The sequence below is a fragment of the Oryzias latipes genome, chromosome 6, assembly GCF_002234675.1.
Source record: "Oryzias latipes chromosome 6, ASM223467v1".
NCBI lineage: Eukaryota > Metazoa > Chordata > Actinopteri > Beloniformes > Adrianichthyidae > Oryzias > Oryzias latipes.
Window position 1 is genome coordinate 22,260,333 of NC_019864.2, and position 26,604 is coordinate 22,286,936.

The 26,604-nt window shown below is 40.0% G+C and overlaps 2 protein-coding genes across 2 annotated transcripts; both read left to right on the top strand.

Annotated features, from left to right (window-relative positions):
• Positions 1-19: 19 nt before the first annotated feature.
• LOC101158851 lies at positions 20-4,454 on the top strand. Its single transcript, XM_004070099.3, has 4 exons — positions 20-572; positions 649-851; positions 3,218-3,409; positions 3,812-4,454. Exons 2-4 carry the CDS (start codon positions 659-661, stop codon positions 4,111-4,113), a joined length of 687 nt encoding a protein of 228 aa, XP_004070147.1. The 5' UTR covers positions 20-572; positions 649-658; the 3' UTR covers positions 4,114-4,454.
• A 14,002-nt stretch (positions 4,455-18,456) lies between these two features.
• Positions 18,457-25,354, top strand: rag1 (recombination activating 1). Its single transcript, XM_023955935.1, has 4 exons — positions 18,457-18,647; positions 19,635-19,991; positions 20,081-21,207; positions 22,007-25,354. The coding sequence occupies exons 2-4, from the start codon at positions 19,657-19,659 to the stop codon at positions 23,752-23,754; spliced, it is 3,210 nt and encodes a 1,069-aa protein (XP_023811703.1). The 5' UTR covers positions 18,457-18,647; positions 19,635-19,656; the 3' UTR covers positions 23,755-25,354.
• Positions 25,355-26,604: the final 1,250 nt, after the last annotated feature.

Consider the following 26,604-nt stretch of genomic DNA (forward strand, 5'->3'; position numbering starts at 1 on the left):
TGTTTTGTTGCAACAGGGGAAATTTCGGGGGTGGTGTTAGAAACGGGACATGTCAGAGGTTGATGACGTTCTCAGCCACAACCCGTTGTTGCCCACTGTAAAAAAAAACAAAAAACAGAGTGGGATTTCCTTAAACGCTGTGTGATGAACAGTATATTTACCCATTTCCACATACAGCCTCTACGCCAGCAAACCCATTCACGTGTTTCATGCGTTCATATCTGTATCTCCAACTTCCCTTTAATGTCCCATTCTTCTTTGTCAGTTCTCTAAAGAGAAAATTGTGTTTATGCAAATGCTGGACTGCAGTTGCCGACGCTACTTTCGCTTTCCACTATGAGGGGGCTTGGTAACTCAGCGGAGAGTTCAAGGGGAAATTTCATCACTTGCAGGGGTAGTTTCCACGGAGGGAGAGGAGGAGTTACTCAGAGGAAAGGTTTAATCTCTGAGCCCGTCTTTGATTATAAGCAGTTGGAGAAATATGCTGTACTGTATTTGTTTGTACAGTCGTGTTGCTACTGGATTGACTTCCTGGTGTCTCTTCTCACTTACCTGTAATCATCACAACTAAGGTAAGACATCTTGTCATGAATAGTAGAAGGATTTTTTCTGTGGTAACTCAACCTAAGTGTTGCTTTTTTCTCTCAGTTTGGCAGAAATGACGTTTTTGGAGCTCAGAAACTCCGCCAGTCGCTACAGGTTTGTTCAGTCCTGTTTGGGACTGGCAGGCTGCTTCTTTGTGTGCTACGCTGTGTCGACACCCTTCTGGCTGAAAAACAAAGGACTGTGGGCAAAGTCCATTAACAACAAAAGCGACCAGGCAAATAGTGAAAATGAAGCTGTCTTCAACGGTGAGCAAAAAGCTGCTTTTCCCTCTGTCACGTCCCTCTTTAGACAGCAAACGGGATTTACAATCTGTTGATAGCTGTCATTTTGGCTGATTAGAGGAAAGAATTGACTGACTGAAGTGTGTTAGGGAAGACTACACATACAATGAGGCACATGTGCTTCTGCTAGGATAAGTGGAAATCTGCCTAAAAAAGGATTTGTTGTACTCATCTGAATCTTTAGTTTTAGTTTAAATAAAATCTCCATGATATACAGCTTCAGAGCACAGGCGGACAAGTTTGAGCCTGCACAGGAATTCTTGTCTGTACAGCAGTTGGAGCGTTCGCTATTCCTTAAAGGCAAATGTGCTGCAACTTGTTTTTTTTTCTCTCAGATCCTCTTTTGGTTAAAGTATTTTCTGTCTATATTTAATTTGAAACCAAAAACTGTTCAAATACAGGTTTTAATACATACCCAGGAACACGATGATACTCTTTCGAATATAAGGTTAAAAATCGCATTCAAGAAAAAGAAAAAAATCTTATCAACCTGTCAGGAACTGGTGGTGTAGGACCCACAATGCAGGAGACCAGGCTTGGTGGCAAAAACATTCAACAAAAAACAAAAACAGGACAAAACCATGAGAGTACAAAAGCAGATGAGCTGTGAAAATCAGACGCTTAAATACACCGAGAGCAATCGACTGAAATGAAGACAGCTGTGAATCATGAGAAACCTGAAAGTAGTGGGACTGACAAAAATGGACAATTCAAAACACAACATGACCAAAATCATAACATAACTGACAAAAACAAAACTAAATTTCACAATCCTCACAGAACCAGAAAGGCTGGTTTCAGACTTTGACCTAGACTCTGTCAAGAAGAAGAATCCAGACTCAAAAGGAAAGCCAAAAAAAGGTTAATGATATGCAGAGGTAGATGGTTTCCAAACATTACTCAAGTAAAAATAAAGCATGTGTACAACCAATTAAAAAGAATTTAGACTATTGATAGTCTATCATTGCATGTTATACAGTATATTATAGGAGTAGTAGTTCCTGATGAAAGAAAAATTCACATAAGTAGAGGTAAAAATATCTGTATTGTAAGACTTCTCTTAATAATACCCAAAAATAAAAAAATAACTATATTATTTTTTCTAAAATTTACAAGGCAAATAAATGTAAACAAGTAAGAAATGTATTATTCTGACTACCCTTCCCTCTTTATATGATTTATTTTTGGAAAACTGAAACAAGATTAAATAAGCTTAAATATAATGTGAAGGACTTAGCACCAATCTGATGTGCAATTTAGTCATATTATGAGCTTTAATCTATACAACTGTTATAATAATTGCTACTTGTTAAAGTGTAACATTAATTAGAAAAAACAAGATTGATTTAATTCTAACTTTACATAAGTTATTATAAACCAAATCCCTCTTTGCACTGTTATCATAGCATACTGATGTTTCATTTACTCTATTTAAAGTCTCGTTAGCTCCGCCTCATGTTGTTAACGCATATTAAAGCTTTAAGTTGTTTATCATTAGTGCCATCTAGATTTAACAAATACATTTAATGAAGATGATTCTAGTTATCTGTTACTTTTACAGTAATTCATTTAGCTGTTGCCTATTTGGCTCTTTAGATCTATCTAATTAGCTAAATCTGAGAGAGATGGCCAGCATAAGAAATATGGGGGAGAAAAGAACTGACAGTCACCTAAAAACTGTAAAAGCGCGTAAAGGCTGCCACCTAAAGATGCAGGAAGCAGAGGTTAAAGAAAGAGCAGACATGTAATTAAAAATCCACTCACTAGTTGGAAAAAAAAAAAACCAAACCACCCCCAACAAGATCCAAATGTCAGATGTGAATAAAAAAAAATGTCTGCTGTATTTCACACAGAAAAACACATTTAAGAACAAATTAAGAAATTAAAGACCCTTTCAGATCATTTTTGATTTATTTTAAAAGTGTTCCCTTCGGTGTTTTAATTATGATGATGCTGTTTTTAGCCCAAAAAACCCCCAAAACTGTATTGTTTTCTAGGACTTAGTTTATGCAGTAGTTCAGTAGAAATCCGTCTCTAAGTTGTGGGAGGCGTTGTGGTGTGCATCAATCCCGCCCCCCCTTCCCCTCCCCGTTTCAGAGAGAAACAAGGAGCTTGTGACCCCCCCCCCAGCTTATTTTCTACATCACAAATGAGCTTTTTGGTCTGCTCCTGATTCTCAACGATTTGAATAAAAAATATTCAAAGATGCAATTTTGATGCCACAAGAACAGGTTAAAAACACAATTTTCACCAAACCGGGTCTTTTAACACTGACTCAAGAATTTTATTCTTTGAAAAGTGTAGTGAAAGTGTTTTTGTATCTGTTGTAGCTCTGGAAGCGGAGAGGGTATTTGGACTCATTTCCTGTCTGATGGCCTTGAGCACCGGTGCACTGTGTTTGGTGTTTGCCCTTTGCTGGACGTCTAAAACCCCCCTGTCCTACTCCAACACCCGCGCTCTCCTCCTTGCGGGCGAGGCCCTCTACCCCACCACCCTCCTGCTGCTCACCATGGGCTTCACAGGTACACAACAACAGCCGTGCTTTTTTTGAAATGTTAATGTATAAAATGAACCCACACTGACATAAAATACTTATTAAATGGTTTATTGAATATTACATATAATTAAGATGGGTTTGTACGGCATTAAAACTAGCACGTGCTCCAGTTTAATCTCCAAATAGCTTTTTTATTTTAGTAGTTCACGTCAAAGGCTGCTCCTACAGAGATGCTCTCATGAACTGTTCATTTACATACCCTGCAGAGCAGCAGTTTTTTTAAGAGCCTTTCTGTGGAATTGCAGCTCATTATCATACAAACTCTTTCAAGACGCTTCAGGCATGTAATAATTGAGCCTAATGACTTTTCCTCCACTGTTAGTAGCAGTGATCCTCGGTTTGACTTTTTGTTCCCATCTGTCTCCAGGTTTCTTCTTCCTCCTGAGCTGGTCATTTTTTACCCATCAGCACCGAGAGGAGATTCTGCAGGACTTTTCCGGCCTTGGCTCTTCATACTGGTTGGGGGCTTTAGGTTGGATATTGCTGCTGGTTGTGGAGCCAATTGTCTTTATCATCGAACAAGCCGTCGTGGAAAACACTTTACCTGACTTGGAGAAAAGTCTGGAGAGGGTGTGGGTTGAAAGATCAAAACGGCCTGTCAGTTTGGTTCAACAGCAAACCGGCCACAAAAGCAGCAATGCTCCAAAGAGATTTTTGTCAGAGCCTTGAACGTAACTCTTGAATAATGTCACAGAGACTTGTTTCTAAGCTGTACATCAGCAGGACTGAAGGCAGCTGCCTCCTGCAGGACTGATCCTCAGGATGGAACCAAAATAAAAGCACACTAAGGACCACCAGCCCTGGAGGACATGAAAACCTTTCCAGTTCACGGGGTTTTGGCTTGAGTTAGTCATGACCAGACTGGCAAAAAACAACAACTAAGAAATACACTTCACATTTCCCAAACATTAAACAAGTGTCTTTATGCTGCAGTTTACTTAGAATGTATGAAAGTGCTGTAACCCTTGTGTTATCCTAGGCACTTTAACATTGGGAGTTGGGTCATCTAGACCAGTGTTTTTCAACCTTTTTTGAGCCACGGCACACTTTAACCTTGACAAAAATCCCGCGGCACACCAGCATCCAAAAAAAACAAAAAAAAAACAGAAATTCATGGTCTGTATTGATCGACAGCCCCCCCGCCCGCAATCTCACGTGTATTTTTGTGATAATTGTGGCCGGAAAAGCAAGAAGTTGCGGCTGTTTTTTCTAAGAGATGAAATGAAAGTTAAATTAGAAAAATTTAGAAACTGTTTGTTTGTTGGGGTTTCAAGGCGTTTCGCAAGGACAACTCATTGTGCGCTGGGACACTGGCTCTTTAAGCCAATGCATCATGGGAGATGTAGTGTGAAAAGTGCCGAAAACTTGCAGAAAGACTGGCGTCTCTGAGATTTATTGTATTGTCCACTTGTTTCACGGTCTGACACCGGACTCTGTGGAAAACTACACCGCTAAATAAGAGCTTTAGCCGGTATTTTTGTTAAAACTGAGCGACTTTATCAGCAGAATTAAGAACAAGGAAGTGAAGACTTTAAGCACTTCTGATTGGTCAGACTGATGACATGTGATTAAGCCTTCAAGAATGATTGGTGGAGACAGTTAAAGGGACGGGACTTTTCCGCAAACTGTCATAGCTGCAGGTAAATCGCGGTAACGTAATCCTTATCAAAATGTCTTTAATATAATTAAATAAACACAAAGAAAAAGTAATTTTAAGATCTTTCATATTCCTAACTACTCAGTGTTTTATCAGGGCCTGTTTGGATGAACAAAGAGCTGATATCCTGGAGATGGGAAATGTTTTTAGATCAGTGAATGAGGGCAATTTCTCCACGGCACACTTGACCATCTCCCACGGCACACTAGTGTGCCACGGCACACTGGTTGAAAAACACTGATCTAGACCCATTAGACAGTGCTCTGAACCTTTTATTTTCAATAATTTGTGATCTTCACTGGTGTCCATGCATTACATGAAATCTTTCCACCTTTATCCACCTTTGTCATGGTAGGAATAACACATCAAAGTAAGGGTGGGGTCATCTAAGATAGCACAAGGGTTAAAAAAAAAACGTGTCAGATGATCACTTCTGTTTAAAAAATAACTTTTATATGTAAGCTAATTGTTTTAAAGCAGATCACTAAATATGTGAAAAATACACGTCATGATGCTTTCTTATTGTGTTGTTTGATTTAAATAAAAGAAAATGTTTTTCATGTAATGCAATAAATGGGAAATTTTTAAACAAGCACTCCACTTTCATTGGCTGAGTTCCTATGTAAGTATTTGTACTTGCTTATTTATAATACCAGATTAGTGAATTTGTAAAAAAGAAATTTAAATTTTCCCCTTTTCCACACCTTTTGCACAATCCTAATATTCAATCACTTTGGTCCTTTTTTTTTTTGCCTTGTTTTACCCACATGAATTCAGCATTCTCCTTTGCACAGTTGATTCTGAGATGTCTCTTGCTGGATGCTGATGTGAGCTCTGAACTGAAGGGTTGTTAATTTGCAGTATAGGATGCAGCTGTCTCTGATGAGTTTTTCTTCCTCAGCAGCGGAAACCTTTTTCTTTCCTGCAGGCATTTCCCATGAAAGCTGCATTTTTTAAAGCTTTTGAAAGCACATCCAGATGAAACTTTTATCCTTTTGACAATTTGAAGAAATGATAAACCTTTATGTCTTGAAATGTCGTTTTATTTTTTTTCTAAGAAAGAAATTAGGACAGCCTTAACAGCTACGCAGTCCAAGAATGAAACAGACCTTACATTCTTAAGGAAAATAAGTTCTTCTATCACTTTTATTGTTGTTAATTTTTCTTTTTCTCATTACAACACCACTGCAAAATACACAAATGATAGTGCTAGCAATTGGATTATTTTATGAGAAAACAAGGCCAACCATTTCATAAAAAGGCTGTCACTTGAAATTACATTTGGACTCATCGGTCACTGGGGAAAAAAAAGACATCTTCTGCACCATCATATGTGTGGGGCCTTGGGTTAAACAGCACCATTTCACATGCTAATATTCATGCTCCACACTGTAAAATAATGCCTGATTGCTGTAGATGTAATCAGGGTACTGGGGTCTTCAGACAGAGAACCCTCTAGACAATCAGAGATTCTTTGAGTTCGGTCCACGACATTCAAAATGCTTAACAGTGTGTTCCAGAGACCCAGAATCAGCCCCATCTTTGCCCACACTCGTTCCTCCACCCATTACTCCTGCAAGTTACAAGCAATCACCATGCAAACAACTACAAATGCAACAATTCACTTTCCTTACGATTTGATTCAAACCTCAATTTTTGGGTGACGGTTTGGTTTCTGTTTGTTATATACAACAAAAACAAAAAAATTCGAAAAACAATTTTATTAATGTGCTAAAAAGCAAGTAACAATGAAAAAATTTTTTTTTGTTTGCCTTATGCCAAGCCTGGTGTAATGTAATAAAACAACAAATAATAAATCCTTCTTAAATTTAGTAAAACATGTGTTTGACACTTTCAAAGTAAACATAATGAAACACAGAAGTGATGCAACGATTCACTTTGATTCTGTTTAATGATGTAACATATGGTTCAGTTTTAAACTGAAGCAGTGTTGTCCAAGTTACTTTCAAACTGTAACACAGTTTGTGGCACAGATTACTCTTTAGTGTTCCAATTCTTGACTTACAAGACCCACGCAGATCATCTTTTGATCTACTGTTAAAGTGTTCCCAGTGATCTTTTAATTAGGATGTTGCCGTTTTAGGCAAAATCAACAAACCTTTATCGTTTTTTAGGACATAGTTTCTGTAGTAGTTCATTAGAAATTCACCTCTGAGCTGTGGACAAGACTGCTGGTGCAGAGTAAGCCCGTCTCCATTTCCCATCATCTGTTAATTTATCCTCTCTCCCACTGGCTTACTGCCCCTCACAACCCCAACCATTACCGGTGTAACAAAAATGTTGAACAATTTTAAGAGCTTTCCAGCCACACAGTTTTGAAACCAGATGCCAGCTCAGATGCAAAAAACGAAGACATACATGGATCTAGTTGTCTGCAATAATGGTTTGAAGCAGGGAGCTTGTATTTTACCATTTGTAGTGTCTTTGCAACAAGTACTACCCTTTTCAGATTGCATTACAATTCAAATGCAATTTTGAGTTGAACTATTTTTTTATATATGTTCTCCATCTTGAGAGAAATGCCACAAGAACATGTTAAAAACACCCAAAACCATTTTAACCAGGGAATGTCTTTAAATATTACTTTTTTTCAAAATTTGAAAGCATTGCATAAGCCTTGTATTCCTTTAAGTTACTTTCTTTATTACACCTGCAGTGGAAGAACATTTAACACCTGTAGTGACAAATGTGCTGCAAAGTATTTCACATTCATGAGGGCCAACATGGTTTAACGATGATTAAAAATAAAATGATTTCTTTTAATTAAAGTGAAAGCACATGAAGGATATTTGAGGCAAAAAACCTTCAAAACTTTGGCTAACTGCTTTAAAAGGGACCAAATAGAGAACCTGAAGCCTGTGTGCCACAAAAATAAAATGCTGCTTAAAAAAAATCAGGTTAGAAAAGCCGACAGATGTTGGACTAACTCATACGCTTAATGAAAATTTTTGAGTCTGATGAGGAAACAGTGGCTATAAATAAGCTGAAAGTGACAATTGACAAGCAGGAAAGTTCATCTTTTCTTTCATCTACAAACACCACACGCTCTTAATGCTTTGAGCTATTTTGTGCAGTAGGTTTGTTTCAATACACCAGTTAATTAACATGTAATAAGTAAAATATTACACTTTATGTTGTAGCGATCTTATTTTTGTAATGTGTCTCTCTCAAAACAAACTCTTTTTGATGATTGTCAGGATGAAAGCCAGTCTGTAAGATAGAGATGAGAAAAAATTAAGAGTGATAGAGAATGACATGTCTGATAGAGTTTCCTCTAAGGATTATTGAAATGAAAACAAAACAAAGAAATAAATAAGAAAATGGTCTGTAAATTGATTATTCGCACGTAATTTTTTAAATACTTGTAGTCAGTGCTGAACTTTTTTCTTGGTTGCATGGACTGGAGAAAGGGTTAGGGTGAGGGTAATGGCTACAGTCAAGTTAATACGAACAATCAAAAGGACAACAGAAATTTCCATCAGTTTTTGTGTTTCGGCCTTTTTTTTTGGCCCTGTGTGTGTGTTCCACGAAAGCTGCTTTTTAATTAATCTAAAAGATGAAATGAAAAAGTTGCCTTCATGACAACCTCCTGGCAAAAGGGCAACAAGAGCTCACTCTTTGTGGCTGAAGGCGACAGTTTTCTGTTTGCACAGATGCAAGGCAGTCCAGCAGGACTTGCCTGTGTGCTGAAGCAGAGTTTCTGTCAACCATCTGTACATCTGGCCTCCTTCTGAAACACTTACCACATGCATTCACAGCATTCGGTTCTGCCGAGCATTTGGACCACCAGTCAACACATTGGCTCCAAAGTCATTATTTACTTTTCTCTCACACCTTCCCAAGAGAAAAGGAAGCACTCAGATCCTGGATTGCTTATGTTTACATTTGCAACCTGCCAAAGCAGGAGAGAATTAAGTGGCTCTGCCTTTGTTAATTGGGCGTTAATCAGGTGTTGCTTTAATTAAAAGGCAGTTCTGCCCTGTTGGGCCCTACTAATGAGTTTGTTATTAAATCCACAGAGGATTTTTGTCTCCTTTTAAATTTACCAATGGGCAGTGCTTAATTGCTGTTTGAATGGAAAGGAATGTCCTTGAAGGTCACTTTGCATCAGCATGTTATTCGACAGAAATCTTCTACTTTCAAAGCTCTTACTTTCACGCTTTATTTTTATTTTCACCCTTTGCGGCTTTAATTCAATCCAATAACTGGATTCCTGAAAGCACCCATGGTTTTGATGGCTTGTAAACAAAGCCAATTCTTTTTCACGTTTTGTAGACACAAATTCATCTTATTCATGTCTCTGCAAAACAAACCGTAAAAAAAATAAAAGAAGAAGCATTGTTGGTGAATTCCTTCAAGAAGCAGAGACAGTTAGGGAAAGAGGAAGACATGACAGATGGGTGGTGAAGGAGGCTGCACGCAGACAGGTGGCTTACCACAGAGAGACTGCGGATTGTTAAAGACTGTCTGCCACTGAGACGTCAAGCAAGCAAAGTGTGCTGAACTGTACAAAACACAACCTGGTCTGAAGTCTCTCTCTGTGTAACAACGGAAGGCTTTACAGTGATGGTGCAGCTCCTGAAGCATTTCATGCTCATTCTTTGTGTCTGCATTCTCTGCTATGAATTAAAAAAAGGCACGGGGCAAACTGAGGCCCTCTAACTCTGATTTTTGGAGCTACAACACAGTAAATTGGAGGAAAATCCCAAACTGGTGTACCCTTTTTTGCCTTTTGGTGGTGCTAGTGTAGCATCTGTTGTTTTGCCTCCTTCATTGAAATCTATTGTAGAGGGTCAGTCACTAATATTATTTGACTAACAGTGGGAAAAGGGGGTTTTGTTCACTTGTGTGTGTGTGTGTTTGATTCTCAGGTAGACAAAGTATGATTAATATTCAGAGGCACATTTTAGAGGATTAAGAGCCAAAGTGTGCTGGACTCCTTTATAAATCTTTTGCTTTTTAACTTGATCTTGTAGCATGATGAATTGTAAAATAAAGCAGAAGCTCAGTGTTTTGTTTTTTTGCTTTACTTCTTTGTGGTTTCCATAATTCACTCAGAACATTTGTAACTTTCCTGGCAGGAGAATGCTGTTAGGTTCAAAGTGAAGATACTGAGGAAATACACAAAGACAAGACAGCAGGGGAGAAACAGACACAAAGATCAGAGGAGGGGAGAACAAAAGAGGAAAAGGGGGGGATTTGAGATGTCACAAAATAGTTTCACGCTGCCTCTGTGTGCTGCTCTGCTTTGTGTCGTATTTTGATGAACCGTACACCTTTCTTTCGTCTCTCCATTCCCTCACTGCCTGCTCTCCGCAGATCTGAATGTTCTGATGAAGCAAAAAAGCAGAGTTTGACCATTTCTGTCTGGTGACCTCTGCTGCTCTGTTATTAGTATAAGTGGACACTCGGAAAATGGAAAAGTTGAGAAATTTGATGTCTGCAGTCCAACAATCTCAGAAAAAGCACAGAGTGTGTGTGTGTGTGCGTGGGGGGGGGGGGGGGGGCTGCCTGTGTCCTTCAGTTCTTTTTCGTGTCGAGTTCATCTTTCCTGTAGAATCTATAATGAGCCATTGCTCTTTGTGGCTGACATCCCACCCAGACCACTTTACTGATTGCATTTGTTTAGCAGAACTTAGTGGGAAAGCAGAGTTTTGTTCAGAGGATAGTAAACGGTAAAGTTCAGTCATTTCATACCGGTGCGTTTAGTTCTTTCAGCTCTAAAATCATTTTTGTTTTAGATCGGTTTTAACCCTTAACCCACGGCGCTTTAATCTTCTTTTTTTCTTTCTTCCAGGTAGTAACCTTGCTCATGTGGCAACGTCTTGGACATCTCAGTCCAGACAATAAAGCCATAGACACATTCCTGTCAGTCTTTTCATCCTCAGCCAACCAAAGCTTCTCTCTTTTCTTATCTCTGTGTGACCAAGGAAATTAAATTACAAACATAATTACTTGGTGCCAGTTTCTATGACGGCATGTCTGCTTTGCATTTAGAGTGTGCGCACTTTGGGGACACGTTGTGTGAAGTTATTTATTGGCCTATTTATAATAATGGGCTCTGCTCTACTTGGAAGTAACGCACCTTTGGACAATTACAATGAACAGCATAAGGGAGTAAAGTGAATGAATGTATGAAAGACAGGCTTTATGCAGCCATTTAGTAGTATAATTTTGCATGGCGAGGGGGGAGTTCTTCAAGATTCGTGATAAAAAGTGAACAATAGGTTTGCACAAAACCTTTCCAGACTTTGTCACATAGTGCAGTCTTTACGTACTTCTCCAGCAATTTTACTATAAAGGCTAATTTAAGGCACTGAATGCTCTGAAATGCAACAAATATTTTATAACTACTTCTCTGCGAGTGACCAAAGGTTATGGTTATGTCAGATAGTTTTTTCTTGGGCGTCCTTTAGCTTCCCATGTCTAATTGTTGATGTTCTATTCAATTTTATTCAATCCATTTATAGAAACCTATTATCACTCGGGAACCCTTCGCATGTCTTCAGTTTAAAAACATTTTTGGTAAAATCCAAGAGCCAGTTAGACTTTTTTTTTAGAGCTCTATTCTTTAATCCACTCAAAAGATCTAATGCTGTTTAATAATCACATATCACTTTATAGCAGTTGGAAGTTACTTAAATACCCAATCTGACCTTTTTTCATATTTCAATTCAGTTTTGTTTATTTTACGCAATATTACAACACAGTTGTCTCAACAGGCTTCATAAACTAAACTAAACTAAACTAAACTAAACTAAACTAAACTAAACTAAACTAAACTAAACTAAACTAAACTAAACTAAACTAAACTAAACTGGGCATATGCTTGTTACTTTACCTTCTTCATTCTCATCAGATTTATAGCAGACTGAACCCAGCTGTCATTGTGGGAGATTTCATCAGTCCACACAGGTGCAAGCAAACGTGCACCTAAATTGTACAGTGACTGTGGAGAACCTGCAGGAAAAAAACAAACAAACGAGATTTCAGTCACAAGTTTGTAGTTTTTAAACAGCAATGCATGGTAGATATTTTTTTTTTTTTTTTTTTTTTTTGGTGTAGTGCCCTTATGGTGTGAAAACCCTGGTTTTAATCCCAGTTGAGTTCCTCCTGTGTGGAGTTTGGATGTTCTTCCCTTGCACATTTTTCTCAGCATCCTGGCCTCGTCATACAGCAGGGGTGTCAGAATCAAGGCCTCGAGGGCCGCTGTCCAACGTTTTGTCAAACCAACCTGCCATTGAGGCTTCTTATTGGCTTAACACACGTGATCCAGATAATCAGCAGCAAATAAGGCAGGATTTCTGAGAAATCAGCAGGAGGCTGGCCCTCAATGCCTGGAATTTGACACCCCTTTCCTACAGTCTAAAAAGTCACGTCACTGGTTGATTGGTGAATATTAACTTGTCATTTGAGTGTCCATCTGTTTGTGGTCATGTGATGGAATGGCGATCCATTCAGGATGTACACCGCATTAGGTCTAAAGAAGCTGGCATGGGCTTCAGAAACCCACATTAGCCTGCACAGGACAGTTGAATAAAAGCTATAAACAAGCTAAAAGATCCCAGGACTGTTTGGAACGAATGAGATTATCAGTGGGGGAGCTCAAACAATTTAAAAGGGAGGTTAGAAGACTTTGGAAAGGTAGCAAATGACAACAACAGAGTGGAAGGCCATTAATGAAAGGATCAAAAATACATATTTCAAACTGTTTTATTGATATTGTTTTATAGGGGCTAAAATTGTAAACAATTTTGTGTTATTTTTGCAATACTTAGCCTGTATTGAGGATTTCCTAATCTTTGCAAATAATGATATCAATATTGACTCAAAAATTGGGGGGCAAAGCTCCCCCCGAGGCCCCCGTAGCTCCACCGCTGAGAAAAATATACCTTACCAGAAAAACTGTGTTGTAGAGTTTGTTACTTCTTGATTTTGTCAAATATTACAGTTTAAGCTAATGTATAAAGTCTAATCAGCTTTCAAAAAGATCTGTTGCTTTATGCTATTTTTTTTATAAAAAGTCTCTTCTATCTGTAGCACCATGATAGTGTTGGCTTACATTCCAAACACCAACATTTCAACACCAAATGTGCTCTGTTGATCAGATGTCTGCTGGTAGATGTTTCTGACGATTTCCCTAAACTGATCATTGGATTAGCAAGATTAGAGTTTTATTGAGTTGTGTATGTCACATTTACTCAAAAATAACAGTGATATTTAGACCAAATGCTCTACATCCACTCTGACTGAGGCCACAGTCTTCACAGCCTTTTCCTTGGTTCAAAATAATTCCACAGTCGTTCTTCCTTGTCGTAAACTGCCAACATGGCTTTTTTTTGTCCCTTAGGAGCCAAATGGAAATCCAGTAAAGGTAGAGAGAGAGGATAATGAATAGAGGAATACAACTTTTATCATCATTTTACGACAAAGCTCTCACGTGCCCCGCTTACTTCATTTCCCCATTCCTCATTTGGTTGGGAATGCATGCGTTTATTCACGGGTTGCTCACACAGGGAAACACAGGTCTTTTTTGATGGCATCAGCTGGTCCCATAGCTGCTGCTGAGGGGGCGGATGCTCTGGTGAGAGGGATCTTTATGCATTCAGCTCAAGTTACCGCTCTTCCCCCTTAAACTACAGGGACCTCGTGTTTGTCTGTCCCTTCCTCAGGCATTTGTGTGTTCTGCAACAATGAACAAATTCCATATGCCCTGCAGTTGTGCTCCACCGTTCAGTTCTTTCCCAGTGTAGAGCAAACCACAGGCCACATTTGACTCGCTGAAAGAGGTAGGACTTCCCAAACCATTGTTCTCAAACAATTACTGTATTTGTCTGCTCACATGCCCGTAAAGCCCACAGCTATTATCGTCCTTTCTAGCAGCAGGTTGCAGTGAGAGTGGACTAGTAAAATAATGGCTCCCTGCTGGATCATGTGAATCACTGCGATGACTGTTTGATAAATGTTGCACCACTCAGGCTCTGGCTCCAGGAGTCATTTCTCTCTCCAACAGAACTGGCAGCCAAATGACAACAACCTCTATGCACAGACCACCTCTCCATCTATCTATCCATCATTAACAACTTTTCCTTTCATTGACTTTAATTCCTGTGCTCTCTACTTGAGGATTCGGATGAGTCACTCTAAACAAACCCCCATTTTTGCCATGTGCTGCTGTTTCCATTGTTCACTTGTCTGAGATCTGATAGGACAAGCACAGAAAAGGCCAAATCTGTCCTGGAATCTCCTGCAGTGCACTTTTTAGGTGGGAGACAAGGAAATAAAAGCAGTTATAAGCATCAGAAGAGACCCCTTTGTGTTTGGCAGGAAGTTGGGATCACGGACAGTTTAAGGTTTGACTTGACAGATGACAACACTGCTCTTTTCAAGCTGCTCAACACATAATGGGAACAATTTTTCTCTATACATCTCTCCCCTGTGGCCATGATTTGCTCATTACATTGATGGAAAGTGACTGAGGAGGTGAGTGAGGTGGAGAAACAAGGAGGAAGCCCAGTTAAGAGACAAATTGTGTTGAATCTATCTCCGAATATCGACTATTTGTCTTATTTGATTTGAGGAGCCTATATTACACTCATTTCCTCTGTGTTAGGGGTTCACTGTAATGTTTTTAGCTTTATATTTAGAAAAATAAATCTCATGCTATAAACTGTTGACACATTATTTATCATCTATATTCTCTCATGTCTTACAGCTCTACCAGAAAAGTTCTTGATTTATTCAAAAATGTGCAGTGAAATGTTGTTGGTGGTATGCAAATCTTGTGGCCAGGTAGAGATAAGCTTTATTTGCTCAAAGGTCAATTTTCTTTCTTTTTTAAATGAAAAGTAGATTTTAAGACATTTGAAATAAACTAAAACTAATAAACACACTAATGGAATAAAAAAACCTAACAAAACTGGCTCCCGATCCCTTTTTATACGGTATTTCCTTACAGTTCTTCAGCTGAAAGAACTGTGTGAAGCAACTCTAAACTGTTTAGGAAAACATGCAAAAATTGAAAAACCTCATTAGCATTGAGTGGACTGCATTTCAATCAGGAAAATCTACTATTAACTAACAGGAAATTAAAGAGCATTGTTATTTTGATTAAACACAATGATCTTGATTCATCAGCTCTTGTCTGGTGCTCCTGAATCAAGCTTATGATTATAATCCCTTTCAGCTAATTGTGACTGGATCAGTCACAGTCTGTTCGCTTGGAACTTTTCAGAGCTACAATACTGCACTGAAACCCTTGCATGTTGTTGACCTATTTGTAGACTGTCTTGAAATGGTAATATGCGTTATCCAGGTCTTTATAGTTGTGTGTGTGCATATTTAGAGAAGCATTCCGAATCATTTGCATTGCTGTAGTAAAGCTATGCTATGTGTCGAGTAACCTAATACAACAAAAGAGGAGGGGGGAAAGGCTCCAAAACCAAAATAACTCTGCAACCCTGCAGGAAAAGTTAGAAATTGAACACACAAAGATGATCCCAAGACTGGATTATCCAATAAAACAAATATTTGGAGCAGTGAATGATACTGTGATGTTTGGCTGCCAGCAGCTAGCAGGGGATGTCATTTGTAGAAGCTGTGACGTTGTGGCGCGCCTCTGTTCTCTATCAAAGCTCTGTCAGTGTTAATGAGGCAACAATAAATGCAGCCAAGTCATACAGGGTCACACAAAAGCCCACAAAGGCATGTCTCAACTGGACGTCACTGTGGGAGTTGAAATGAGCCGACCCCTTTGTACAGAGGGAGGGAGAGCTAATTAAACATCTCGCTGGACTTATCGCACGTTTGGTTTTTAGCAAAAGCTGAGGAAGACAAGGAGCCAGGTGAACGAAACAAGACTCTGAGTGGGAGAAACGGGGGAGATGAATGAGGGGGGATTTGAGTAGTGGGGTAAGGAGTTTGTTTTGGCAGGTAAGTTTGATGAATAGCTGTGTGCCGGAGTCTTCCTCTTTGAGTATTAATCTGCAAATCATCCCTGCAGATGAAGGATGAAAGAAGTGGACAGTGGGAGGCCACTCACAGAGCACAGTCTGCAGAAGCTGAAGAAGTCAAACGTGCCACGAAACTGCAATTAAAAATTTGCACACATTGCTTGAGACACAGTGAAGAAATGAAAGCAAAAAGGCCCCCTTTCGCCTGAATGTAATCGCAAATATTCCCACACACATCATGACATTTTAAAATACCATGCTGCAATTTTGGATGGGCCATTCGAATGCAGACATTGCTGACATTTCATCCCTTGTGGTTGGAAGGCTGCAGCTGCTGTGGAATTCACTCATTGTCCATTTCTACTATTGACACGTTTTTTTTTTTTTTATGACGCTGCATAACTTGAGCTATCAGAGGACCTATTTGGGGTCTCTGGCTGACAGTTTTGCGACGCAAACTGAGTTTCTTTTCTCTTTTTCCTTGTCAAAGCCTGCAATCAGCCGTAAGCCCTTTTCTGTTCTCTATTCTGAGCTAAGCATGTTATCATGTGCAACCCTTACACGAAATCACTTCTTTATCCCCTTTTTCTGTCTTTCAGATCCGTTTTGCTTCTGTGACCTTTTCTTTTTCCTCCCTTTTCTGCCCATTTGTTTTATTTGGTGTTTTAGCAAACCAGAAAGTATCAACTAAAAAGTTCCTAAAAGATGGATTAGGGGGAGGGGCTTTCTATAAATTTGATCTTTATGCCAGGATCCACACGCCAACACACTCTTATGCAAATACTTGTTGACCTGGCCTTGAATGTGTAGATGTGTGTCTTCTTTTAACTCCCCATCTTGTTTGGATTTATCATATTAAAAAAACATCCGCTGTAAGTGGAAGGTGCAAGTTCATTGGTGCATTGCAATCTCCTGCATGTCCTCCTGAACTGCAGCCTTCTCCTTGCATTTATAACACTCCGTTCCATGCCAGGTGGCTGTCTCCACATGTTCCTCTCCCCATAAATCAGACTCCCTTTGAGTTGATCAATAACAAGTCAATTAGCAGGCGTAGAGAGATGAGGGTCTCAGGGGTGACTGCTTGTTTGTCTGGCCGACATCTGCAGCTCTGTCTCTGTCTGCCGGAGTCAGGTATGACGCCTACCTGGAAATCATGTGGCTACTTGGCCATCATAAATCTAAACATCAGCTATAAATAGGATTGGAACATCTTGCAACAATTTATCATTTGCTTGTTCTTAGATGTCTGATGAATCAAACACTACAGATTTCTCATCCATGTCTGACTGATGTGAATATGCCTAAAAAGCAGCCCTTCCTGCCACTGACTTTGCTCTTTAACATTAACTGGAGATTGATGTATATACAAGCCAACAAAAGTTGCAATACTTTCTAAGGTCACACTTCATCATATGCACCTAAAATAAGCTGCTAAGTCTGCTAGTGTTTATCCAGCTTCCCTGTTAAGTTGACAAGAGTGAGAGAGACCCAACTGTTGTTTGGTGGCCACTGACTGTGCTTCTAACGACTTGGCTGGAAAATCCAATGCAGCAGCAATGGGCCCCTGTGGTGAATACACCAGATTAATCCCCTGGATAATTGCAAACAAGAATGAACTTGGGCAAATACTCCACAAACCTGCTGGGAAGCTTTGACAAATGATGCTGAATAATTAAAAACTCTTCAGCATCAGCGAAGAAAACAACAGACTTTAAACAGATGAGTGAAGCAGGAAAGCACCTGAAATATGTATATATAGAAATGAAAGATAAACACAATCCATTGCATTCCCAATTTTGTAGAGTAAAAACACTTCAGAATAAAATAAACTTTATTTTGCATTTACCACACTCTCTCCAGACAGCTCTAATTTGTTTTGCTCTTAAAACTGACAGAATTTCTCAGAATTATAACTGCGAAGTGAGCATTACTTTTGACTCATGGATGTGGTTTCTGTTGTTCTTTTTAAACCATAGCAGGGGAAAAAAATGACAGCAACAACAATAAAATCCATAATTTTCCCTTTTTATTCTCTAGTATGTGGTTATCAAATTGTTTCATCCTTCAAATTGCGTGTAATTACTGAGTTGCCTTCGTCTTCTTCTGAGTTGTCATGCATGTAAACTTTTTCAAAGACTAAACACCCTTTGTGTCTCCATCAGGCCACCTGGATGAGGCAAACGTACAGATGGATACGAGGAGCTGTGGATGAGTGTGTTGTGGTAAAAGAGTTGTTTTTTTTGGGGTTTACTAGTTGATTCTGACATGCAACTGTTGCAACCGTTCTTTGGGGTCGACCTTGTTTTATTATTTTTTTGTCAGCTGTGCGTCTCAGCTGGCTCGAGATGACAGTTGGGATTCCATGGCAGGATGGGTATAAATACCACTCACAAAGGAGCTTTCCCAGTCTGTGAAACCACAGCTCCTCATTACAGATGCTCCAAGCTGCAACAGACTCCCCGACATACATGGTGTATGCAGCGTGGAGGCGTCTGGCTCCAGGGCTTCCCTTGTGCTCCCATGCGGAAAGGGCCCCCCAAGGGAGCTGACGCCAGCTGACACTGAAAAACAAGGTAAGGGCCCAGCTGATACACACAAGCATAGAGGCTCAGCTGTGTGTTTAGATGAGGGTTGAGACAAAGAGACAGAAAATAGAGGAGATTGACAGATTCAAGCCTCTAAGGGAGAAGGCAGCGAGAACACTAAAAGATGGATAAATGGACTGTTCTCTGGTGTGTGTGCTGTACATGTGAAACGGTAAGACCTTAAATGGACCCTCGGATGCTTGAATACTTTCTTGTTAGAGTTTGAGAACTGCTGGTGAAGCTTTTATTATGTGGGAGGAGATAAAACAAGATCCATGAGAAAAGCAGTATTATTGATCGCAGCCGTTCTGTGTCATAAGAGGGGTTGCCCGGTGAATTATTACTCTTGAATTGACCAATGCTGTTTTTGGAAAAAATAACCTTTTGGATGTTTATTCAATAAAAAAACTTTCCATTTCCCACTCATCTATTTAATCAATATCCATGTATTATAAAAGAGGTCTCTTTTTTTCTTTCTTTGCTCTTGAAATGGCTCCCATGGGTCCAAATTTCACTACATCAAGAAAAACATGATTGACAGTCTAGTGGGAAGTTTGATTGTCCATTTGGAAAACGTGATGTCAGGGGAAAATAAAGAAACTGAAGAGGCAAGGATCCGAAGACTGGAGAAATGTAGATTTTCATGTTGTATTGATCTTCCAGTTCTTGTCTTGTGCATTTTACACAAGATCTAAGGGCCACTTTTGGTAAAATACAACAGTCCAGGTCACGGCTCACTCCCCACTTTTCAGCGGGATCTCAGGGTGCACGGCATATTAATTTGACAGGAATCCAGTAAAGCTCTTCGATTGTATTGCAGGCTCAACACTAAGACTACATGAAGGTCAAATCCTCATGTGGGGTCTGAACCTTTAAGTCTTCTCAGTGTATCATTATCTCATGGACAGGTGGGATCATTTTCAGACTTTGCTGTATGTCAAATTATCTTCTCCTGTCTTCTACTTATCTCTCCAGGGAGAAATATCTTTTTTTCATCATGGCGGAAAGGAGCCTGGAGATAGATGGCCCCAGATCTGTGGTGCCTGATGAGCTCCATCCTCCCCACTCCGAGTACTCTCAGTGGAAGTTTAAGCTGTTTAGGGTGAAGTCCATGGAGAGAGCTCCTCTTCCCAGTAAGACACAGTCTGAGATCGGAGCCACGCTGGTCATCTCAGCTCCAGCAGTTTCTGATGAAGAGACTGGTCTTGGTGAAGCTCCTGCCAGTGTTATGAAATTGTGCTTTGGGGGAAAAAGTAAAGAGAATGTGGAGGGCCCTGGCAGGCGTGTGGATATGAAGCTCCAGGAAATGGACACCCACATGAACCACCTCAGGTGATTAGCCGCCACAGTTCAGTATTTGCCCCTTTAAGTTCTGAGTTAATTTGTAAAAGTCTAACTACACATTTTTGTTTTCTGTGCAGGTGTTTGTGCCGCATCTGTGGCATGGCCCTGAGGAAAGTCAAAGGACCACTGCATGAAGTTCATGGCAATCTGGAGGAGACAAGCAAATGTGCGCTGCGCAAAATGGGCTGCAAGCTCACAAGCTGGCCTCAGGTTCTCCTGAACGTCTTCAAAGTGGATGTGACAGAGGACGCAGAGTCCATTCACCCACTCTTCTTCTGCCACCGCTGCTGTATGGTTGCCATACGGGGAGGGGGGGTTTGTAGCTTCACCAGAACACAAATTTCTGAATGGAAACCTCATTCCTCCCACTGCCACCTTTGTTATCCAAAAAAACTTTCCTTCCAAAGAACAGGAAGAAAAAGGAGAAAAGTCATTCCTAGAGCCCAGAGTCTGGCAAAAAGGAGCAGATGGGACCACAGTGACAGCATTTCTCTTGGCGAAAGGAAAGCCCTGAGCCAATACGGAGAACGTCAAGGTCCTGTGCTGAGAGCGTGGAAGAAAGCGGGCCTCCAGAGAGAGCAGTGGGTCAGGAGTATCACACACTGCCAAAAGGAGCACCTAAGTACCAAGCTGATCTCTGAAAAACTTCCTGTGGACTTCATCATTTCTCTCACCTGCCTTGTGTGTGACCACTTACTCTGTGACCCAGTTCAATCCCCCTGTGGGCATCTCTTCTGCCGCAGCTGTATTATGAAATTAACCCACGTTCTGGGACCTCACTGCCCTGCCTGCAACTTTTCCTGTGCTCCAGATGACCTGATCCCTCCGTCCAAAACCTTTCTATCAGCCCTGCATTCCCTGCTTCTGCTCTGCCCTTCTGACGGTTGTGACGAAGAAGTCAGACTAGATTCCATTAAAGCTCACTGTCTGAGCCACAAATTGGAAAACAGATCAAATCGACCGACATTAGAGTTTGACAATTACCTGCTCGCTAACAAAGGCGGAAGACCCCGCCAGCACTTGCTGTCATTGACCCGCCGTGCTCAGAAGCACAGGCTGAGGGACCTGAAGACCCAGGTGAAGGAATTTGCAGACAAAGAAGAGGGTGGTGATGTTAAGTCCGTTTGTTTGACCCTGTTCCTGCTTGCACTGAGATCCTCCAATGAGCATCGGCAGGCAGATGAGCTGGAGGCCATGATGCAAGGTAAGGAGCTATTTTTAGCCTTTTGTTCAGCTAACACAGACCTGCACGGCCATGGAAAAGGGGCACAGACGAATGTTAATTAAGATGGTGTTTGCTCTTTAATATTTCCACCTACCTCTGAGGAATACAGTCATCTCATAAATAACAATGAGTTTAAAAGTTCACCGTGGAAAGGAGAGAAAATTGTTTTCTCTCTGGAGTTTGAATAGAAAACCATTTCATTATTGTCCATCTTTTGTCTACTGAGGCCCTGCTATTACATGCACAAACTCTGCCATACTTTAAGTTGTCTTGTCTGTCAGTCTCTCATTCTCAGTCTCCCTTTAATGCACAATAACAGCTCTTGTGAAGGGGCTGTTAGAATCAAAACAACATAAGCAGCGCTTGTATCTGCAAATTACACAGACAGCACCATCCTCCTCTCTGGGGAATAGAAGGCAGCTGGTGTCTATTTTCATCTGGAGGCAATACATCACTTTTGCCAGCTTCACTGATTTACCACCTTTTGTTTTTTTCATTTGGAAATTAGGAAATATTGGATTTTGCAATCATAGATTGTGTGCTTCTAACAATGCTGCAGTCATATTTGGATGTAAAATTTGCAATTTTGGCTGGATCATTGAAGAAATAACCACAAATTTGGGAAATCGATTGAAGGAAACGCCAGTTTTAGCATTCATTTTCCAACTAGTGCTTTTGTGTACTTTCCTCTTGATTAATTAACTGTTTTTATTTTCTGACTTTCACCATAACATTTCCCGCTTTAATTTTCTCCCTTTTTCAATTTCTCCCCGTGCAGGCAGAGGCTTTGGTTTAAATCCCGCTGTGTGTTTGGCTATCCGGGTCAACACTTTCCTGAGCTGCAGCCAGTATCATAAGATGTACCGCACTGTCAAAGCCACAAGTGGACGCCAGATCTTTCAGCCCTTGCACACTCTCCGAGCCGCTGAGAAGGAGCTCCTGCCTGGCTTTCACCTTTTTGAATGGCAGCCAGCCCTCAAAAATGTGTCTACATCTTGCAATGTTGGCATTATTAATGGACTCTCCGGGTGGACGTCATCTGTTGATGATATCCCGGCTGAGACCATCACTCGGCGCTTTCGCTATGATGTGGCACTGGTGGCAGCATTGAAGGATCTGGAGGAGGACATCATGGATGGGCTGAGAGAGAGTGGGATGGAAGACAGCACTTGCACCTCAGGCTTCAGCGTTTTGATCAAAGAATGCTGTGATGGCATGGGTGATGTCAGTGAGAAACACGGTGGGGGACCAGCTGTTCCTGAGAAAGCTGTCCGCTTCTCTTTCACCATCATGTCTATATCTGTCCAAGTAGAAGACGGAGACAAAGAAGTTACCATTTTCACAGAGCCAAAGCCAAACTCAGAGCTGTCCTGCAAGCCCCTTTGCTTAATGTTTGTGGATGAGTCAGACCACGAGACTCTCACAGCCATCCTGGGGCCGATAGTGGCAGAGAGAGATTCAATGAAACACAGCAGGCTCATATTGTCCATTGGAGGCCTGCAACGCTCCTTTCGCTTCCACTTTAGGGGCACGGGTTACGATGAGAAAATGGTGCGTGAAATGGAGGGCCTGGAGGCCTCGGGGTCAACTTATGTTTGCACACTGTGTGACTCCAGCCGAGCAGAGGCTGCTCAGAACATGGTCTTACACTCCGTCACCCGCAGTCACGACGAGAATCTTGAACGCTATGAAATATGGAGAACCAACCCCTATTCTGAGTCTGTGGATGAGCTGCGGGACAGAGTCAAAGGCGTGTCTGCCAAGCCGTTCTTGGAGACGCAGCCCACGCTGGACGCATTACACTGCGACATCGGCAATGCCACAGAATTTTACAAAATCTTCCAGGATGAAATCGGAGAAGTGTACAAAAAGGTCAACCCCAGTCGGGAGGAACGGCGCAGTTGGAGAGCAGCCTTAGATAAACAGCTGAGGAAAAACATGAAGCTCAAGCCAATAATGAGGATGAATGGAAATTACGCCCGCAAGCTAATGACCATGGAGGCTGTGGAGGTGGTGTGTGAGCTGGTGCCATCAGAGGAGAGGAGAGAGGCTCTTAGGGAGCTGATGAAGCTCTACCTTCAGATGAAGCCAGTGTGGCGGGCCACATGCCCAGCCAAGGAGTGCCCTGACCAGCTGTGTCGCTACAGTTTCAACTCCCAGCGTTTTGCTGACCTCCTCTCCTCTACCTTTAAATACAGGTACAATGGAAAGATAACAAATTACCTGCACAAGACCCTGGCTCATGTGCCTGAAATCATAGAGAGAGATGGATCCATAGGGGCCTGGGCCAGTGAGGGAAACGAGTCAGCAAACAAACTTTTCCGGCGCTTCAGGAAGATGAATGCTCGTCAGTCAAAGGCCTTTGAGCTGGAGGACGTCCTGAAGCACCACTGGCTCTACACTTCCAAGTTCTTGCAAAAGTTTATGGAGGCTCACAAGGACTCTGCTAAAGCTTTCCAGGCCACCATCGACCCAGTGGAGACCTTAGATGAGGATGACCTGTCTCTTGAACTCCCTGATTCATGAGTTTTCAGTCCCAGTGTGTACAAAATACATTTGATTAATTTCAAAATGAGTACCAGTTTCTTCATTGTTCATTAAGTTTTATGTTTTAATTAGTATTTTCTCTTAATCATTTCTTCTTTTATTTGAGTTCAATAATGGCTTATTTTCAAGTTTCTTTTATATCTAGTTTGAATTTTTGTATCTTGGTGAATGTCACCATTCTATTACAGGGTACTTAGGGAGTAACTCATGTTTTGTGTTTGAAATTTATATGTTTTCAAATGTCATTGCAAATTTTGGGAGTTTTTTTCCCCCAACCTGTCAGAGGTATTCTTATTTTTTTCAAAGTACTATGCTTTCTTGCTTGTTATTTTTTTTAAACTTCTGACTGTTTTCCAAGTAACCAAAGTTCTCTGCGTTTAGCTGCTTCCCTTCCTCTTTTTTTGTAATCTTTGCCATGTGAAATATGGTGCAATTTATTGTGTTGCAAGGATATGACAGATTTATGAATTTTTACTGAGCGAATATTTATGGAAACAGATGAAAGAGCTGTAAGTCCTGGAGTGAAATTGTGTTAAAAAGATCTTGTTTGTGGCCACTGTATTAATGTATCATTTTAGCTGGTGGGAAATGCAATCACAGAGAGCCAAATGTTCTTTGTTTTATGAGGGGACTCTAAAAAAGATTACTTTAGTGCTTTATCTTAGGTCCCTGAGGGCCAGAATAGATACTTGGTCACTTTGAAGTAATTCTTTTTTTTTTTTATCTCTCTTAGTTTTTGCACAGTAGAGGATAGATGATGCCTTTTTGAATCTTTTTTAATAAAGTATCTACTGACCTTTTTATTGGTAGAAAAATACAGAATGGTCCATTACAATGTTTAATACTCCATGGACCAGAAAAAGTAGAGGATATGTTCTTTGTCAGACCTCTGTGGCCCTGTTTCCTTTTTCTTTTTTTTTTTTACCAACGCTGCTGACAGAGGAGAGCGATGGGTGGAAACCAAAGAGACCTTGAATAAACGGGTTTGTTGGCAACTTTTATTTATTTGATTGATTGATTACACTGTCTTTTCCTGCTCGCACCATTTTGAATTGTGACGGGTAATTTTGCTTTCTTATTTGATTGAATACTTGATTTTATTTTACTGTCATAAGTTAGACAAGATGACTGGGATGACATATTCACATTTTACCCCATGGTTGTCAGCCGGTCCTGCAATAACATCATTTTTGAGCAAGTTTCATTGGAGTTTTTCTCATGTCTGTTTTTACAGTAATGAATTGCATTTCTAAACTAATGGATGATGGATGATTCTGAAAATTTCCAATTCTTCACATTTCAGAATGTTTTCCTTATTTTATGCTTCCACACCTGCAGTATTTATCAGTGACGTGTTTACTGGGATTGCAGAAAGGATTCTCTGGTGACGTTTTATTTACAGGCAATAGAGCAGCATCACACTAAAGGCTGAGTTTTTTTCGTGGTATTTTTCATGCTCAGTTTATGCACTTCACAGAGCCACACATCTACAATCAAACTGATGAGATTTCTTTTGTTGATGGAAGTTTTTTGTGTTTAATGTTTACTTATGTTTTAAATAAAGACAAAACATGTGTGACTTCTTGCTCTTATGTTCTTTCTTTTACTGTTTTAGTGTTTTTTGTAAGTTTTTTTTAAGTTCTTGAAACATGCACTCACAACTATTTCATGAAGAATTAAAAAAGTCAGAATTTGCAGCTTTATAAACCTAAGTAGTGACAATAATTCAATACATATCATCTTAGTTATCTTTATTTCATTATAAAATATCTTGTGACAGGTCAAATATTTATGAGTTAGTGTTGATATAAATGTTAAAGTTTTTAAATATGATTCCTTATTTAACGAACTGACATAAAATAGTGAATTGGAGCAATCAAACAACCAGTGTAAACTTGGTTTTAGCTAGTTGCTTATTATGTAATATTTAGGATTTGTGGACCACTAAAGAATATTTTAATCTTTTTCTTTCTTTCTTTATTTTTGCACCTTATTATTCAAGCGTTTTTTTCTCCACTGTGGTGGTTTCTCTGTGCCAGCTTCTCTTTGCGTAGCTGCTACATGCATCCAAACTTGTTTTTATGACAAAAACCCAACTCTGAAATTATTCAAGCCAATGAATCAAATCCTGCCACACTTGAGACATTCCACCAGTTGCCATGCAACCGGCAGATATGGACACATTGCTATTCTCACCCTGACACTCTTGTTATAGAAGCGAACTAGTTTAATAAAAGAGGCAAGACCAACCCGATAAAATGTCAAGTCTCTGCTGGGCAGACTGGCCATCATAATTTACTCAATTATGAGTTTGCTTTACTTTTACTGTATCAGATGGAGAAATGCAGCATTCAGTCTCTATGAGCTTTCTGGGGTTGTTTTTGTTGCAAAACGTAGTTAAAGTTGATGATTAAATCTTAATCATTCATTAAAAACTAAAATCTGCTCACAATAAATATACTTTATATTTACTTTATGAATATATCATAGTAGTAGGTTTGAAGGTTGTTATCTGGACTTGGTTTTTAAAGTGGAAGACGTTTCATCTCTTATCCAAAAGGCTTTTTTTTTTAACCAGTTATTTTAGAATTGGCAAAGCCTTTTGGATAAAAGGTGAAACGTCTTCAACTTTAAAAACCAAGTCCAGATGGCAACCTTTAAACCTACTACTATGATGGAATTTACCTGGATGAATGAGAGTCTTCATAGACATATTTATGAATGTATGTAAAAAAAAAAACTCTAGCAGCATAATTTAAGCTATTTAGAATAATAAAGTACTTCCAGTACATAGAAAGAAACTAATGACAACAAAAGTATGCAAACACA